This window comes from Sorghum bicolor, chromosome 4, assembly GCF_000003195.3.
Source record: "Sorghum bicolor cultivar BTx623 chromosome 4, Sorghum_bicolor_NCBIv3, whole genome shotgun sequence".
Classification (NCBI taxonomy): Eukaryota; Viridiplantae; Streptophyta; class Magnoliopsida; order Poales; family Poaceae; genus Sorghum; species Sorghum bicolor.
In genome coordinates, this window is record NC_012873.2 from 56186378 (window position 1) to 56202487 (window position 16110).

General features: G+C 44.9%; 2 protein-coding genes across 2 annotated transcripts; one reads left to right on the forward strand and one right to left on the reverse strand.

Moving 5' to 3' along the window:
- Window positions 507–3793, reverse strand: LOC8072452 (enhancer of rudimentary homolog). Its single transcript, XM_002454116.2, has 4 exons — window positions 3586–3793; window positions 1476–1569; window positions 977–1097; window positions 507–867 (listed from the first exon to the last, which is right to left on the reverse strand). The coding sequence occupies exons 1-4, from the start codon at window positions 3586–3588 to the stop codon at window positions 774–776; spliced, it is 312 nt and encodes a 103-aa protein (XP_002454161.1). The 5' UTR covers window positions 3589–3793; the 3' UTR covers window positions 507–773.
- LOC8059672 (hydroxycinnamoyltransferase 2) lies at window positions 8599–14511 on the forward strand. The gene is made up of 3 exons (XM_002452390.2): window positions 8599–8762; window positions 8902–9336; window positions 13282–14511. The coding sequence occupies exons 2-3, from the start codon at window positions 8902–8904 to the stop codon at window positions 14191–14193; spliced, it is 1347 nt and encodes a 448-aa protein (XP_002452435.1). The 5' UTR covers window positions 8599–8762; the 3' UTR covers window positions 14194–14511.

The window sequence follows — 16110 nt, forward strand, 5'->3', positions numbered from 1 at the left end:
AAAAGACTTGTTTAAATCAAGTCATGTGTAGATTTGCATCAGAATTTGATGCGGGCGGTGTCTTGCTCATTTTTCGCTTTTGCAAGTTCACTAACTTAAGTGGCACATGCTCTCAAGTTAAAGACCCACTAGTGTATTTAACTAAAAAAACACATGCGGTTGGATATTTTTTCCTGCTAATTTCTACTCTCTAGAATATATTATAAATCCTACACAAAATTGAGATTTCTAGAGGTACTTTTCAATAGAAACTATGCATATATATAAGAAAGGAAGAAGTCCATTTTTTGTCATCAAACTATCCCTCGAGCCTAATCTCAACCGTCAAACTTAAAAACCAGAGATCTTTAGCCATTTGACTATCAAAACCTTTCGTATTGGTCATTAAGCTGGTTTCAACGGTGTTTTTCAAACTAAATAATCAAGTCATTGATGCTTGTAGCCTTTAGGTTCTGACAAAAATCTTGTCCTAAAGATTTTTTATGACCGTAGGGCACATTTCTAAAGAACAATAATAGATAGAAACTATCTATAAACTTTTTTTTACAACAGGCAAAAGGGTTATCTGATTCTCAATCCGAAACAAGACAAGTTTAGGGTACCACAACCACAAGCAAGCCACCAATGAAATCCGAGTCAATACAAGGGAACAAATCTGCCATGTAACATATCATAAGTTTACAAGAAACACCTCCCAACACCACTGATTGGACACCTATTACCACGCATGCTTGCTTGTTGGATAAAAGACATCAGACCAAACAACAGTTGTGCTACCGCTGAGCCAGTTTCTTCAGGTGTTGAAACAACTTTTGCTTTATCCACTGTCGATCGTATGGCAGAAATGCCTGAATCGAGTGATCATAACTGCATATGGAGGGGGGAAAAGCACAGGTATTATGTTGTTAGTTTTGGACACGAACATGTATAAATATACTTCAAGGAACTCCAAAAATCTTAAAGAAGTTATACTCACACCAGAGCACTAATGTCAGCTAGGCCATCAATGAAGTTATAGAGGTCGCTGATATCATAAGTTATGTTTGGGACCATTGGGTTGATATCCCTAATTTTCCTTTCATAAAGCCCACAGATCCCTGCCATTACAGTTGAATGTTACAAGTAACTTATGAACTTTAGACGGGAAATAAATCAAGAAGAATCACTGCAGATGTGTAAATCTGATTTTTGGAAGAGCATAAGCTGGATCCACGTCAAAGTAGCCTATTGCTAACAGTAGGGGGTAAAACATCAGGCCAGCCAGCAACAAATTTAAACAAAGAGGACTAGATCCGATCAAAACCTCTAAGATAGATTAATATCATGTTTCTATAAGATATAGTTAAATAGTTAAATGCCACTGTTTTTTTTTCTGAGTATAGGATCACATGAAGACCACCATGGTCATGCAAATAATGCAAACTAGGGAGTTTTATTTGTTTTCTAAAGCAGGTCCTTTTTCAAACCATACATACCATCCAATGCATGATTAACCGAATTGTAATCCATAAATGTTCTAGAAGCCCTATTCTGAGATGGCTGCATCAGAATAATGGTGTGCCTCCCAGCCTGCAAAGAGCAATCAGTCAGATACACACATCAGCGCATGGCAAGTGCCATGGGTATCATTGCATAAACTGATGGTGTTTCTTCCAAAGTGCCAAGCATTGGGTATTAACAACAGATGCTACAATATTCCCTGTGGCAAAAGTGAAGATTTACCACACAACCCATTTATTAGCTACCCTTATTCACTTTCCTTTATTTCGAGCAGCAATAACAATAATGGTATTAGTCATCATCAAGTTGGCTTTGGACAGGATGCACAGTTATGGCATCTAAAAACTTTTGATCTTTAAGACACATACTGGGAATAAAGGAAACCCAACCCAACACAATGCCTATCACTATCAATAGTGTTATCTTACTTTGCATGCAAACCACACAGCTTTTTTTTTTTCCGAAATTAATGAATAATATTTACGTATTATAACTTCAAGGTAACCTTATATTTTCTGTTTCTTCAGACAGAAAAAGAAGTGTCAAGCTAGAACTGCATGATGATTGACGAAAATAAAGGATTCTGTAGAAGGATAAGAAGGATTTCTAAATGCTCCTTCAAGTATTGAAAGCTGAGCATAGCTATTTAAAGGTTTAGATGATAGCCTAGCTCCCTAGATGCCTATAGCGCACGTCTAAGTAAAGAAGCATCCTGTAGGAAAAGCACAACGGAACAGTAAATAATTTGTTATGTTTTACAAAACAAGAAGCTATAACCTAAATAAGGCAAAAAAAAAAAAGTCTAACATGTCACCAGTCTATGAACAAATAATCCTTGAAACAAAGGAAAAGGCACAATAACCCATGAGCATGTAAAATTCATTGATAAAAAAAACTAGATGCAGAATAAAGTATAACAAACATGTCTTTATTTGAAACTTAAAATGGTAAAGAAGAGAACGGAAAGGATAAAATCAGAGACTGAAAATTGCAGTTGGATACAGGGATTTCCTTGTATATGGAGTCCCACCAATCATCCATTATAGTCAAACTTACAAAATGAAAGTTAGCAATTGTGCCGTTTGCTTCCAGCAATACAGGCCAAGGCATTATTAAAGACCTAGTGGTATTCATTTCCCAGCAATAAATTATAACCAAGCAAGTTGCAGTGTGCAGTCTCTGAGCTGACGGTGTAGCAAGTTATGAGTAGTTGGGGAACATCAGAACTAAGGTAAGAGCAATGAAATCAAGGGTATTGGCATAATGAAACTGGCACAGGACCGGTAGGGGATGGGCTTGTACTACATTTTCTTATTCATGAAGCATCACAATTGGGTTTTCAAGTTGTCAAGACACAGCCTCTAAATGACATATTTCCCAATAGTGAGAACCCATTATTTGGCAACCTTTGTTATCTAGTAATTATAACTCCTATATGGTGTCATGCTGCTATGCAGCTTCAGTGTCAAAGCATTTGCCAACCTTTGATCAGAAGAAGAAAAAAACTATCATATCTTAAAGTAAAATACAGCTGTCTAAATACAAAACAACAGTTCCACATATTATACCTGAACATTCAGAACACTTAATTTCATGTTCTCAAAAGAACATTAATTTTGACATACAAAGTTTAGTTAGCAGATGACACATTGCAGCATGTTCATACAACTAAGATAAGTCTATAACCTTACATATCAGACCATAGAAGTACAGTTATCTGAGGATCTTAAGCTTATAACCAAGTATTTTTGAGAACCAGAATGTTCACGATATCACCGCATCCCCAACCCTCTCAATAAACCAGAACCCGAACAATTCAACAAAAGCAATAGCAGATCACTTGCTTATCAAAGCTAACCATGCACCCACCGGTGCCCCAACAAGCACATAAGAATCGAAGTTTGGTAGGCATAATTCATGTATATATTGCAATTAGATCAGGTCCGATTACATACAAATAGCCATAGCTTAGGTTAGGCTTCGGGTGCTTCTCGGTTTCGCACAGCATGAAGGGAAGAGAAGGGGGCAGGAAGGGAAGAGAAGGGGGTTCCTAAAAAAAAAGGGAAGAGAAGGGGGCGGACATACCATCTGTTGGTTGGGTGATCGTTGCCCGAGAAGGGACCGACGAAGACCTGGGCACGGCGGGCGGCGGCGGTGGCGGCGGGCGGCGGCAGCCTATTCGTCGGGATTCGTCGGGCAGAGAGAGAGAGAGAGAGAGAGAGAGCACGCTCGCTGGGAGAAAGAATAGCCGAGTCCGGGGGCTGTTCGGCCGAGGGAAAAAGGCAATCGCACGGGCCTTCTCCTGGACATGGGCTGTTCATGGTTTCAAACATTTCTTTTGCAGATTTTTTTTCTTGTTTCTTCATTTCTCTTTTTTAATCTTTATTATTATATTCTTCCTATAATTTGTATTTACTCTTTTTTATGAAATTCGGAACATTTTTTTGGTTTTACTAAACGCGGAACATTTTTTGGTTTTATAAACTAGAAGAATATTTTTTGGTTTTATAAACAAGTGGAACCAAGATGTTCTATAGCTGTCTATAGAGTAGTTTCATCCTGTTCTAGCCTCCATGCGTGTCAACACTTCGGCCAATATCGGTCATTAAATGACTAGCGTCAAAAAACGAGTGACAACTCATTTGATATGCAATTTTATGAACTTGTAGAACTATATATTATTGAGCACACGTACTCACTAAAGCAAAAGTGGGCTAAAAATCATGAAGTCGTAGAGCGACCGGGTCAGGGTCACCCCTCCTCCAACATGTGATCTACTCTCCTTCCTCCTCCGTTCTAAACTGTAAGTCACTCTAGTTTTTCTAAATACATAGCTTTTGTTACGCGTCTAGATATACATTATTTTATATACATAATAAAAATTATGCATATTAAAAACATAAACAACTTGCAATCTCGAACGAAGAGAGTACATATATAGAAACCACATGATCGGCGTAACAATATGATCCAAACAATTTAACAAGTTGAGGCAGTGAGTCTAACAATTTGAGCGGCCTCGAATGAGACGGTCAACCCCATACCGGCCTATTCAATCACATTAATCATCATTGCTACCAACACCTAGTAAGTAAACAATCAGGTGTATTCATGCGAAAGGAGATGAAATATGGTGAAGAACCCAATCCAGATGACCTAAGTGGCATCAATGGGCCGGGGCTAAACTTTTGAGTCACTCCATTCCATACTCCAGCTATATGAACAGACCTGGCTATAATAAATATCCTACCGGGGCACCATTCTAATCTAACTACGAAAAAGAAGAAACATATAGCTAGTAGACTAAGCCCCACCACAATAAACTTAGAAAGTAGGCCTAGAGGAGGTGAGAGTGCCATAGAGAATCCGTAGCTATCAACTGCTTCTCATGCACTTTCAGCTTGTTTGGTCCACGTACAGTGGCGGAGCCAAGATTTAAATCTTAGGTATTCTCTTGCTAATATTTAGTGAGTCGTCATTTAACTATTGTCTCTAACCTCATGATCGACATGCACCCTCTCCAATCACCATGTAGGCATAGCATAGAGATAGAGGCCGTGACCGCGCTGCACGTCCTGCGCTGCCAGGAGCTTAGGACACTGGAAACCAGCAATGCCGCCACTACGTCATGTCTGGTCGGCTAGGGTTAGAGATTTAGAAATGAGGATTATGGAATTGCCTCCCACTCATGCCTCGTTCACTCACATGAAAAAATACTTTTATTATACATACTGCCATGTGCATATATTCCCTTGTTTAGATTGAAAAAGTTTTTGGATTTTGACACTGTAGCACTTTTATTTTTGTTTGACAAACATTGTCCAATCATGGAGTAACTAGGCTTAAAGGATTCAGCTCGCAATTTACAAGTAAACTGTGTAATTAGTTTTTATTTTCATCTATATTTAATGCTCTATGCATGTGCCGCAAGATTTGATGTGATGAGAAATTTTGAAAAGTTTTTGGTTTTGGGGATGAACTAAACAAGGCCTTATTTTGGAAAAGAGTTAGAAATAAGATATGATTTGTACTAATATTTGGTGGCATGAGTCAATATGTACATGGTCTGAAGATAAATAATTAGGTTCTCATTTGCAGAAACAATAAAATAGAATAATTTCGGTAATCGAGCTAACCTAGAACATGTGTCGAAAAATAAATACAAAGATAGATTAAAAAGAATGATAGAGAAATTTTATTTGCTAAATATAGAAATACTAATATATTTGATATACATATATATTAATATATCTATATATACTTAGTGCATAAAAAAGTTGGGTATTCTTGGGGAATACCCGGTGTATCCGCCCATGTGTTCGAGGATGACACGAAGCATCCTGCAGGCGCAGAGACTCATCGCTACTATAAACGCCTTCTATAGAGACGGCTAGGAAGCATCTAAGTTTCCGTATCCACGAACCAATATTTGTATAGGTGGTGGCCTATTCGCCTCTAGCAATCAATTTGTAGAGTGGCCTGGTTAGAAGCTAATAGGATTCTGACTCAAATTCCTATTTATAGAGACTTCAAATCTTCTCTCTTAGCCCCAACTCTTACACTTATGAGTATGTAGAAAGCTGTATAATTTTTTCTAGGATTTTTTTCTCACGCCAACTCACTCCGCGTTTTTTTTTTCCCCATCCTGACTCTCTCACACGATTTGCCGAAAGCACTTGACCCCCACCGGCCACCGCGGCCCCCATCCTGGTGCAATAATCTGCGGATCAGTCTACTGGAATGACTACGAACGCGCGCCCTCCTGCTCAGTTCATGTTCATGCATGTGCAGTGTAGGGTACGGTTTCTTTCTACCGCCACCAACTACCATGACTGATGACTCCATTACCGTTGCATGACCGCACGAGGCCTGTGACCTCACCCTGACTCGGATCCAACGTAGTAGCTCGATCGCTAGTACTTCCTGGATGGGTCCGACGAAGGACCATGAATCGCCTGACTTCTTCCTGCATGACCGCACGATGAACCTAGGCCTTGTTTAGGCCTTGTTTAGATGCGGAAAGATTTTGGATTTCGCTACGGTAACACTTTCGTTTGTTTGTGGTAAATATTGTTCAATTATAGACTAACTGGGATCAAAAAATTTGTCTCACGATTTACAGGTAAACTGTGTAATTAGTTTTTATTTTTGTCTATATTTAATGCTTCATGCATATGTCGAAAGATTCGATGTGACGGGGAATCTTGAAAACTTTTTGCTTTTTGGAGTGAACTAAACAAGGCTTTAGTTCCGAAAACCAAAATTTTGGAACTGTAGCATTTTTGTTTTTATTTATCTAACAATGAAGTAACTAGGCTTAAAAGATTCATCTCGTGATTTACATATAAATTATGCAATTAGTTTTTATTTTTGTTTATATTTGGTGTTTTATGCATGTGCCGCAAGATTCAATGTGACGAGGAATTTTGAAATTTTTTTGGTTTTTAGATGAACTAAACAAGACCCTACTGTGTGTACAGTATGTATAGTAAGGCGGCGGGCCATTATCGAAAAGAAAAATGACGGCGGGTGCCGCACTGCACGTTACAACGACCCACCACAAGTAACTCGAGCCACCGCATATGTTTACCTTGCCATTTCTCCCTCACCAAACGCACTGAGATTTTACGCTTGACTACAGCCGTGTCCTTCTGTGTCCAGAAAAGGAAAACACAGCTGTATCACTGCATGGGTGCTTGCTTGATCTACACTCCTGATTAGTGATAACTATGCCTATGCGTTGCAGCCTGTTGTGGCGCATGATCACTAGACCAGAATTCGGTCAGGCAAAAGAAAGCACAAGTTCAGAACAGCAGAGCTTAGCTTGATTTGCCTGCGCTGCGCTGGCTGCTGCTGCTGCTGCTGCCGCCTTGTGCCAATCTATAGCGTGAAGCGTGTGCGGACTTTCGATTGATTCCTACATGAAGGAGAAGCACGCGGGGCAGGCGCGAGCTGGCAATGGAATTTGCGACGTGGCGGCGCACGCAACTAGCAGAATCTGCGAAAAGGGCCGGTCCAGCCATGCATGCTGACAGACAGGCGCCGCTTGTCATCAGCCTGGCTGGAGTACTGTAGACTCCGTAGTAGTACAGTACTATTAAAACCAAGTACGTGAAGACCACCACTGCCAAGGACCCGGATACCAGGGCCTTGTTTAGTTCCAAAATTTTTTGCAAAATCGACACTGTAGCACTTTCGTTTGTATTTGACAAAAATTATCCAATCATGGACTAACTAGGCTCAAAAGATTCGTCTCGTCAATTTCGACCAAACTGTACAATTAGTTTTTATTTTCATCTATATTTAATACTCAATGTATGTGTCTAAAGATTCGATGTGACGGGGAATCTGAAAAATTTTACAAATTTTTTTAAACTAAACAAGGCCCAGGTCTAATTAACACACCACCTCGACATCGAAAAATGGAAAATCGAAACAATGCCTGACGTGCATGCACGCCATTGAAGCGGTCATTATATTGTTCACCAGGAATTCCAGTAACGAAATACTGTATAGTACTGAGCATCTCTCTGAACATAGGCATCTTCACGTTCACAGCTCAAAAACCTGGACGGTGTCGCCGCTGCTGATCACTGCATACACAGACCAGGTCGAGCCGACAGCCGAGACGCCGCGCGCGCGCGGTCGGCCTTCCAAGTGTGCGTCAGTGCGTGCAGTGCAGCATGCGTGCCCGGCCCGCACACCAGCGTGCACTCTTCTGTCACTGCTGATGCGGCGCGGACCTCATCGGATCGGGGCAGATCACCGGCTCCCGGCCTTCCGGTTTGGGTGGACGCGGTCCACCCAGGAGGGTCCCAACACCAGCACAGCACACCACGCCTCCTTGCCAAATCCAACCGGCGAACCCCCATCCACTCCACCCCCAACCTCCGCTTCCGCTGTTGCTTTCCCGCTGGTCATCCATCCCACCAAACGCCCGCGATTTTTTCTTCTTCATCAAATCAACAAAAAAAAAGAGAGGAAAAAACGAGACTCTGGCAGAGATTCATGGAGGACGACAAGCAAGGAAAACCGGGGGTGGGGGGGGGGGGGGGGGGGTGGGTTGCGCGCACGGCTGCCTGGCTATAAAAGGCGCTCCACCCCCCGCTAGCTCACCAGCTCTCCACCAAGAGCTATACCCCCCGCACCACTTACCTAACGCTACCTGCTTTTACACCGCGGCGGCCGCGTTGAGCTCGGCTCGATCGAGTTCGCGTCCGTCCCAGATCCGCCCGTCGTGCTCCTCCATCGCTCGCGCAAAGGTTGGTTGCTGCCCTCGCCTCGCCTGCTCGTCTTTCTCCGATGGGTCGATCGAGGGATCAAATTCAATCAGTTCGATTGTGTTGTGTGTAAGAATAATAATAACGCGGTGGGGATCGGTCTTGTGTCGCCCGTGTGCAGATGAAGATCACGGTGCGGGGGTCGGAGATGGTGTACCCGGCGGCGGAGACGCCGCGCCGCCGGCTCTGGAACTCGGGGCCCGACCTGGTGGTGCCGCGGTTCCACACGCCCAGCGTCTACTTCTTCCGCCGCAGGGACGCGGACGGGAACGACCTGACGGCCGCCGACGGCAGCTTCTTCGACGGGGCGCGGATGCGGCGCGCGCTGGCGGAGGCGCTGGTGCCCTTCTACCCGATGGCGGGGCGGCTGGCGCGCGACGAGGACGGCCGCGTCGAGATCGACTGCAACGCCGCCGGGGTGCTGTTCCAGGAGGCGGACGCGCCCGACGCCACCATCGACTACTTCGGCGACTTCGCGCCCACCATGGAGCTCAAGCGCCTCATCCCCACCGTCGACTTCTCCGACGACACCGCCTTCCCGCTGCTCGTGCTCCAGGTAAGGGATCGATCCATTCCATCCACCTAAGATCCTCCGGGGTTCGGTCGGTTACTGCATTTCGCTAGGATTTTGATGATTTGATCGGGGGGAAGCGTCGAAAGTTGAAACTCGAAACAGAGTGGGGTTTGCGTGAGGAGATCGGGGTTATCTTGCTGAGTCGCCGCCCGCGCACAACGTCTGGGTCAACGTAGGTAGACGCGTCGCAGTTGTTGGGTGGCCGGTGCATCCGTGCATGTGCGCCGTGTGGACAACATATGGCCGGGCCGCGGGCGCCGACGAGCACCCGGTCCGCGTGGAGACAAGCTGTCGACGAGCCTGCTTGACGTCGTCCCCTTCCTGCGACAGCCGAGGAGTGGACGGACGATCTTCAGATCTTACATTTATGGAAGTGGTCGCGATTTTTTTTTTTTGAGAGTCCAACAGTTGCTTGGACCAAGCCTCATAAAAATGCGTCCAAGCCTGCAAAAGGTTTCGTTCTGCTCCATGAAAGAAATCGTACTTGTAGTCAAATAGGCGTTGAATAACGTGTGCCGTGCCACAATTAATTACTACTATGTAGTACGTTAATCTGTCACTGTTAGCGATAATGATGGTTTGGTATTTTGCACTAGTCTTCGGTGTACCGTGTTTCGAAAAGAAAAACGCTCTCTGCCTCGTCATCCTTCAAATATCACTCTTCCAAATATAGGAAATATATAATTTGAAAGGGTAAAACATTGTAGATTTTTGCCTTTGAGTACTTCACTTTTGTAATAATAACGACATATTCTAGTGAAATCAATTACAAAGTAACCCTTGAAATACGTGCCTGAGGTTGCTCTTGAACCTTCTCTGATGGATGCGGGTGCATGCGAGCATGTGGCTTTGGGTTGCAAATTGTTAACCACATGTATGTATAGCCTTGTTTAGTTCACCCCGAAAACCAAAAACTTTTCAAGATTTTCCGTCACATCAAATCTTGGAGATATAGATAAAAATAAAAACTAATTGCACGGTTTGCCTGTAAAATCACGAGATGAATCTTTTGAGCCTAGTTAATCCATGATTGGATAATATTTGTCAAATAAAAACAAAAATGCTACAGTGTCGAAATCCAAAAAATTTTCGGAACTAAACAAGACCTATGTAATCTTCTTTGTTCTTTGTGCGTTTGCTTGCGTGTAAACAATTATTTCCCCTCTTAATGAAAAAAACGTGTCTCATGGCACGGTTGAGAAAAAAGAACGCCTTGAAATATTTCGAAATCTCAATATGCCTTGTAAAAACAACTCGAGGGAGTACTAAAAACATATTTCTTCTTTTCTAGAATAGCACGGTGCTTATTTTTTATAAACATTTGTAAGAGTGAAAACTGTTGTGTTGCCACCTGGATCTGGGTTGCAAATTGTTTAACATGTAATCCTCTAGGCACCCTTAATAGCCCCCCTGGGCCCTGGGCAGCCTCTGTTTGCTCCTCCACCCGGGTCTCTCCCTTCCGTCCAGTTTTTGAATTTTAGGAATATAACTATTAGATTGATATTACTAATTTTTGTAATGACAATTTTCCATGATGCGGATTTCAAGTTACACTTTGTCTATTTATTTATTTTATATTATATTGGTTTATGACTATAAACTTATGATTATGGGATAATATATGTGATTATAGATTTAAAGTATCAAGTTTAAATATTGTTGGCTAAATTACTAGTCAAACATCGTAAATTTTGAACCTTTTGATAACATACGTGCCTTATAAACTGGACCGGAGAAAGCTAAAAATAGAATACATATTCGTTTTATTGTCCTGGCACAATAATCATTAGTTCATCAAATGATTCTTAAGGAGCTTTTAGATATGCATGACTTTTAGGTCCGCCTATGGTCCCATAGCACGGTTGGTGTTGTTAGGTCGAAACATGACATCCTTTTCCCTTCGAGAAAAGAAACTATCGTGACAGCAACGTGCTATACCACCTCGAGTATGCATAATTAAGAAGCGTATGCATGACCATGACCTATGTCTATGGCCTATCCTGGCTTGCCTTCCCGGCAATTCCGGCACCACCCGATTGTCATTTCGCAAGTTTCTTTCAACTAGTGGACAGGTGTCTAGCACCTACGGAGTGTATCATTTAACTACTGCACATGATAGCACCCTTCTGGAACACATGGATTGGAAACAAAACAACTTCTTTCATTTGTTTAAGGTTCACAGATCCTATCAAAGTCGTCATAACTCATCAGGACCAAACCGCGCAACTTCCCGCGGTGTGACCCAGTAACCACTAACCACACTGATGAGTCATGAGTAAAGTGGCTTGCTGCTTTCGTTGAACAGCCAAATGTAGTTGCTCGCTGCTAGTTGTTCTTTGCTTAGCAGGCACGCGTTGCTTGCCCGATCAAAGAAAATGATAGCCATAGAGCAACTCCAACCCACCTCCTAAACAAGTCTCTATTCTAAATCTAGGGACTTGATTTAAAAAAATCAACTCCAACCCACCTCCTACTTGGACTCCCATTTTTCATGTCCTCCTAAATTATAGTTTCAACCCCTCACATCTAGAACCCCCTATCCTACTTGTTTAGGAGGTGGGTTGGAGTTGAGTCTTAATTTGAGCTCCTACTTTTTTTATCATAGCATGTAAATAAAAAATTAAAGGCTTAATTTAGGGACTTGGGTTGGAGTTGCTCTAACAACATGAGCGCCAGAAAGATGATGCTTTAGACTTTTCTTGAGACAGCAAGCAAAGTTTGGTGGCTTCTTCTGTTCTGATCTACAGGTCTCTTGCTTTGTATAGTACAGTACCGTTCGTGTTTGGTCCATACTTAGCTGTGCATGCCATGGTTATGGGTGGCCTCAACTATTGTGAAAACGTAGCATGAAGCGAGCGAGGTGTCAAGAAACACCAAGATTTGCCAACCAAAACTTAATTTTCTGCATTTTTGGGGGTGGGGGGGGGGGGGGGGTGTGCAATAACCCGCTTGGGGTTTTGGTTACATACTCACATTGGATTGAAGTCGCAACTTGCAAGGTGCCAGAGTTAATTCGTCTAGTCCATTCGGTTTTGGTGCGATGATTGTTTTCATCATGGTAGTTAGATGTATCTTTCTGAGCCCGCAAAAAAAGAAATCATTCTGAGATGTTGTTTCTACTATAAAACCAATAACAATAATCCACAACTGCAAGTAAACTTCCGTACGTATAGTTGATGGATGATGGCTGCGTGTCGATCGCTGTTTAGTTGAAGCCTTGCTAGGCAGCTGCGCAGCCAGGCAACAATGTGGACCCACTCTGATGAAATCATAGGCCTGAGCCTTTGACCGCTGCCTGTACCAAGCAGTTTACCACAATCCCAATCAGCTTGGGCCTGTTTAGTTTCCCACCCAAAAATTTTTCATCCATCCCATCGAATCTTTGGACACATGCATAGAACATTAAATGTAGATAAAAAAATAAACTAATTACACAGTTTAGTTAAGAATTGTGAGACGAATCTTTTAAGCCTAGTTACTCCATGATTAGCCTTAAGTGCTACAGTAACCCACATATGCTAATGACAGATTAATTATGCTTAATAAATTTGTCTTGCAGTTTCCTGACGAGCTATGTAATTTGTTTTTTTATTAGTTTCTAAAAACCCCTCCCGACATCCTTCCGACACATTCGATGTGACACACCAAAAATTTTCGTTCCCAATCTAAACAGGCCCTAACTTGTCGGTCCCTCATACTCCAATCTTCTTTTCTACTATAGAGAAGAAAGATTGCCCACCTCCTATCTCATTCATTCACCTACCGGCATCTAGTATATATTGACTATTGATTTGGACTTCAGTCTCGTGCTCTCGTCTTGTATTCTTCGTTTGATATGGACACAGTTGAAGAATGCTTGTATATATATAGTTCAAAAAGGAAAAAAAATCGACACCTAATCAAAATTCGCGCGCTTTTTTGCTCCAGGTGACCCACTTCAAATGCGGTGGCGTGGCTATCGGCGTTGGCATGCAGCACCACGTAGCCGACGGCTTCTCCGGCCTGCACTTCATCAACTCGTGGGCGGACCTCTGCCGCGGCGTCCCGATCGCCGTCATGCCCTTCATTGACCGGTCCCTCCTCCGCGCGCGTGACCCGCCGGCCCCGGTCTACCCGCACGTCGAGTACCAGCCGGCGCCCGCCATGCTGTCCTCCGAGCCGCCACAGGCGGCCCTCACGGCCAAGCCGGCGACGCCGCCCGCGGCCGTTGCCATCTTCAAGCTCTCCCGCGCCGAGCTGGGCCGCCTGCGTTCGCAGGTCCCCGCGCGCGAGCGCGAGGGCGCGCCGCGGTTCAGCACGTACGCGGTGCTGGCGGCGCACGTGTGGCGGTGCGCGTCCCTGGCGCGCGGCCTGCCGGCGGACCAGCCCACCAAGCTGTACTGCGCCACGGACGGCCGGCAGCGGCTGCAGCCGCCGCTTCCCGAGGGCTACTTCGGCAACGTGATCTTCACGGCGACGCCGCTGGCGAACGCCGGCACGGTGACGGCCGGGGTGGCGGAGGGCGCGGCCGTGATCCAGGCGGCGCTGGACCGGATGGACGACGGGTACTGCCGGTCGGCGCTGGACTACCTGGAGCTGCAGCCGGACCTGTCGGCGCTGGTCCGCGGGGCGCACACGTTCCGGTGCCCCAACCTGGGGCTCACCAGCTGGGTGCGCCTGCCCATCCACGACGCGGACTTCGGGTGGGGCCGGCCCGTGTTCATGGGCCCCGGCGGCATCGCGTACGAGGGGCTCGCGTTCGTGCTCCCCAGCGCCAACCGCGACGGCAGCCTGTCCGTGGCCATCTCGCTGCAGGCGGAGCACATGGAGAAGTTCCGGAAGCTCATCTACGACTTCTGATCTCCGAGCTCCTCCCAAGAAGTCGTCAGTACCATACCAACCAGTACGCGCAGCACAGAGAAGCAGAAGAAGCGGTAGCAAGAGGTGCAGGGAGGGTGATTTTTCAGCTATGAAGTCTGGAGGGAGTACTCCGTAGGTTGCAGCAAGATTCTTTGATTTCACACATAGTTCCTGCACACTTTCCCGTTCTTGCCTGCCCCCTTTGGGCAGGGTGTATACTTTTTTGTGCCGTTTGGTTTACGAGCCCCAGCAATTGTATGATGAATGAACAATTTAATACGTTCTGAATGATACAGATCAATAAGACTAATTAACTTACCTCTTGAGTTTTTTTTTTGATATAGATAAGCATAGAAGAGTATACATATGCAGGAGTGCAGGACAGTGGTACGATTCGAGTTCGATCGACAAACGAGAAAGTACAGCCTGAACTTATAATCTGGTCTGGACATGATCATATGACTGGGCCTTCTTTTGAACGTGTACTAGTTGACGAATTGAGACATCCCAAACGGGCCCGCTGAATAATTTGGGCTCTAGAAAGACACTGCAACGGAACGAAGTACAGTGCAATACTCTTTTTCTCGTGGAAGTGGAACGTTGTCTCTTGTCTGATTCCATGGATTGCAGCGATCGGAACAGGTCGCACACGTCCCCTTTTTGTTTATCATATATATAGTAGCCCGAACCACACGCGTGGACAACGTGGCAACAAGAAAGATGAGGATTAGGTCAAGACTCGAGTGGAGCTCCATATTGCTTGTTGGTGTTGGTGGCTGGTGGGTGTTCGCCAACCCTGGCCGGTTGCAAGTAGGTGACGACACTGACACGGGCTCCGTGTGGCCGGCCGTAGCTTCCTCCCCGCGCGGATTACGATTGTACTCAGGCTGCAGGGGTCCACGGCACGGACGCAATTGGCGATTGCACAGTCGAGGTTGGTGGTGTATCGTCACCACTGTCTGCCCTCACCCGTACCAAACAGAATTTTTACCGTCGTCAACCGGTTGGATGGATCATCGCCGGTATATAGCGTAAAACAACGTATGTAATAAATATATATATATATATATATATATATATATATATATATATATATATATATATATATATATATATATATATATATATAAAGACTAAAGTGTGGACATTTTTTTTGTGCGACAATCAACTTCGGCTCTTCGTCCTGCCTCCTGCGATCTCCCATCCCTCGCACCTACGCTCTCGCTTGCAAAAAAAAAGGAAAGAACAAACCTCGCTCGTCACATTCCTGCAATCCCGCAGACTCACACCCCTCACGCCGCCCCCTGCTGCGTCACAGCGCGCCTCCGCCACCACCTGTCGTCGCCCACCTGCATCGTCGCAGTGCGCCTCCGCCGCCCGCCGCCGCCTGCGAGGCCACCTTTCTGACGTTCTTGGAGATCTTTGGGGGAGGATTTAGGATACTGGAGTCTCCCGGTGGCTTCCAAACATGCGCTCCAATTTCCTCCACTACAAATCCGCAGCCCTCAACCAACCTGCCTCCCACGCCGCGCCGAGTCGTGGAGGCGCCAACGTCCCTGCGCCGCCGCCGTCACGGCCGGGGGGCAACAGGACAACTGTCCGGCAGCACCGTGCCATCTCGTCCGCGACCTCAGGTTCATCCGAAACCTCGCTAATTCAGGCAGGATCAAACCGACACTTGCAACCGACACTTGCAATGGTGTGCTCCTTCCACCCCTCCACTCCTCCTATTGTACATATGAATTTGATTTCCTACGACCTGCGAATCCTGCCATCTGTCGAATGTGGGTTTTCTACATGCAAATCTATCTATAAGCATCTCCAATTTTCAATTTTCCGAGCTAATTTTTGTTGAATTTTATTTCTTCCTTTTTGGGTGATTTTTGTGGAATTTTTGTTCTTCCTTTTTGGATGCGA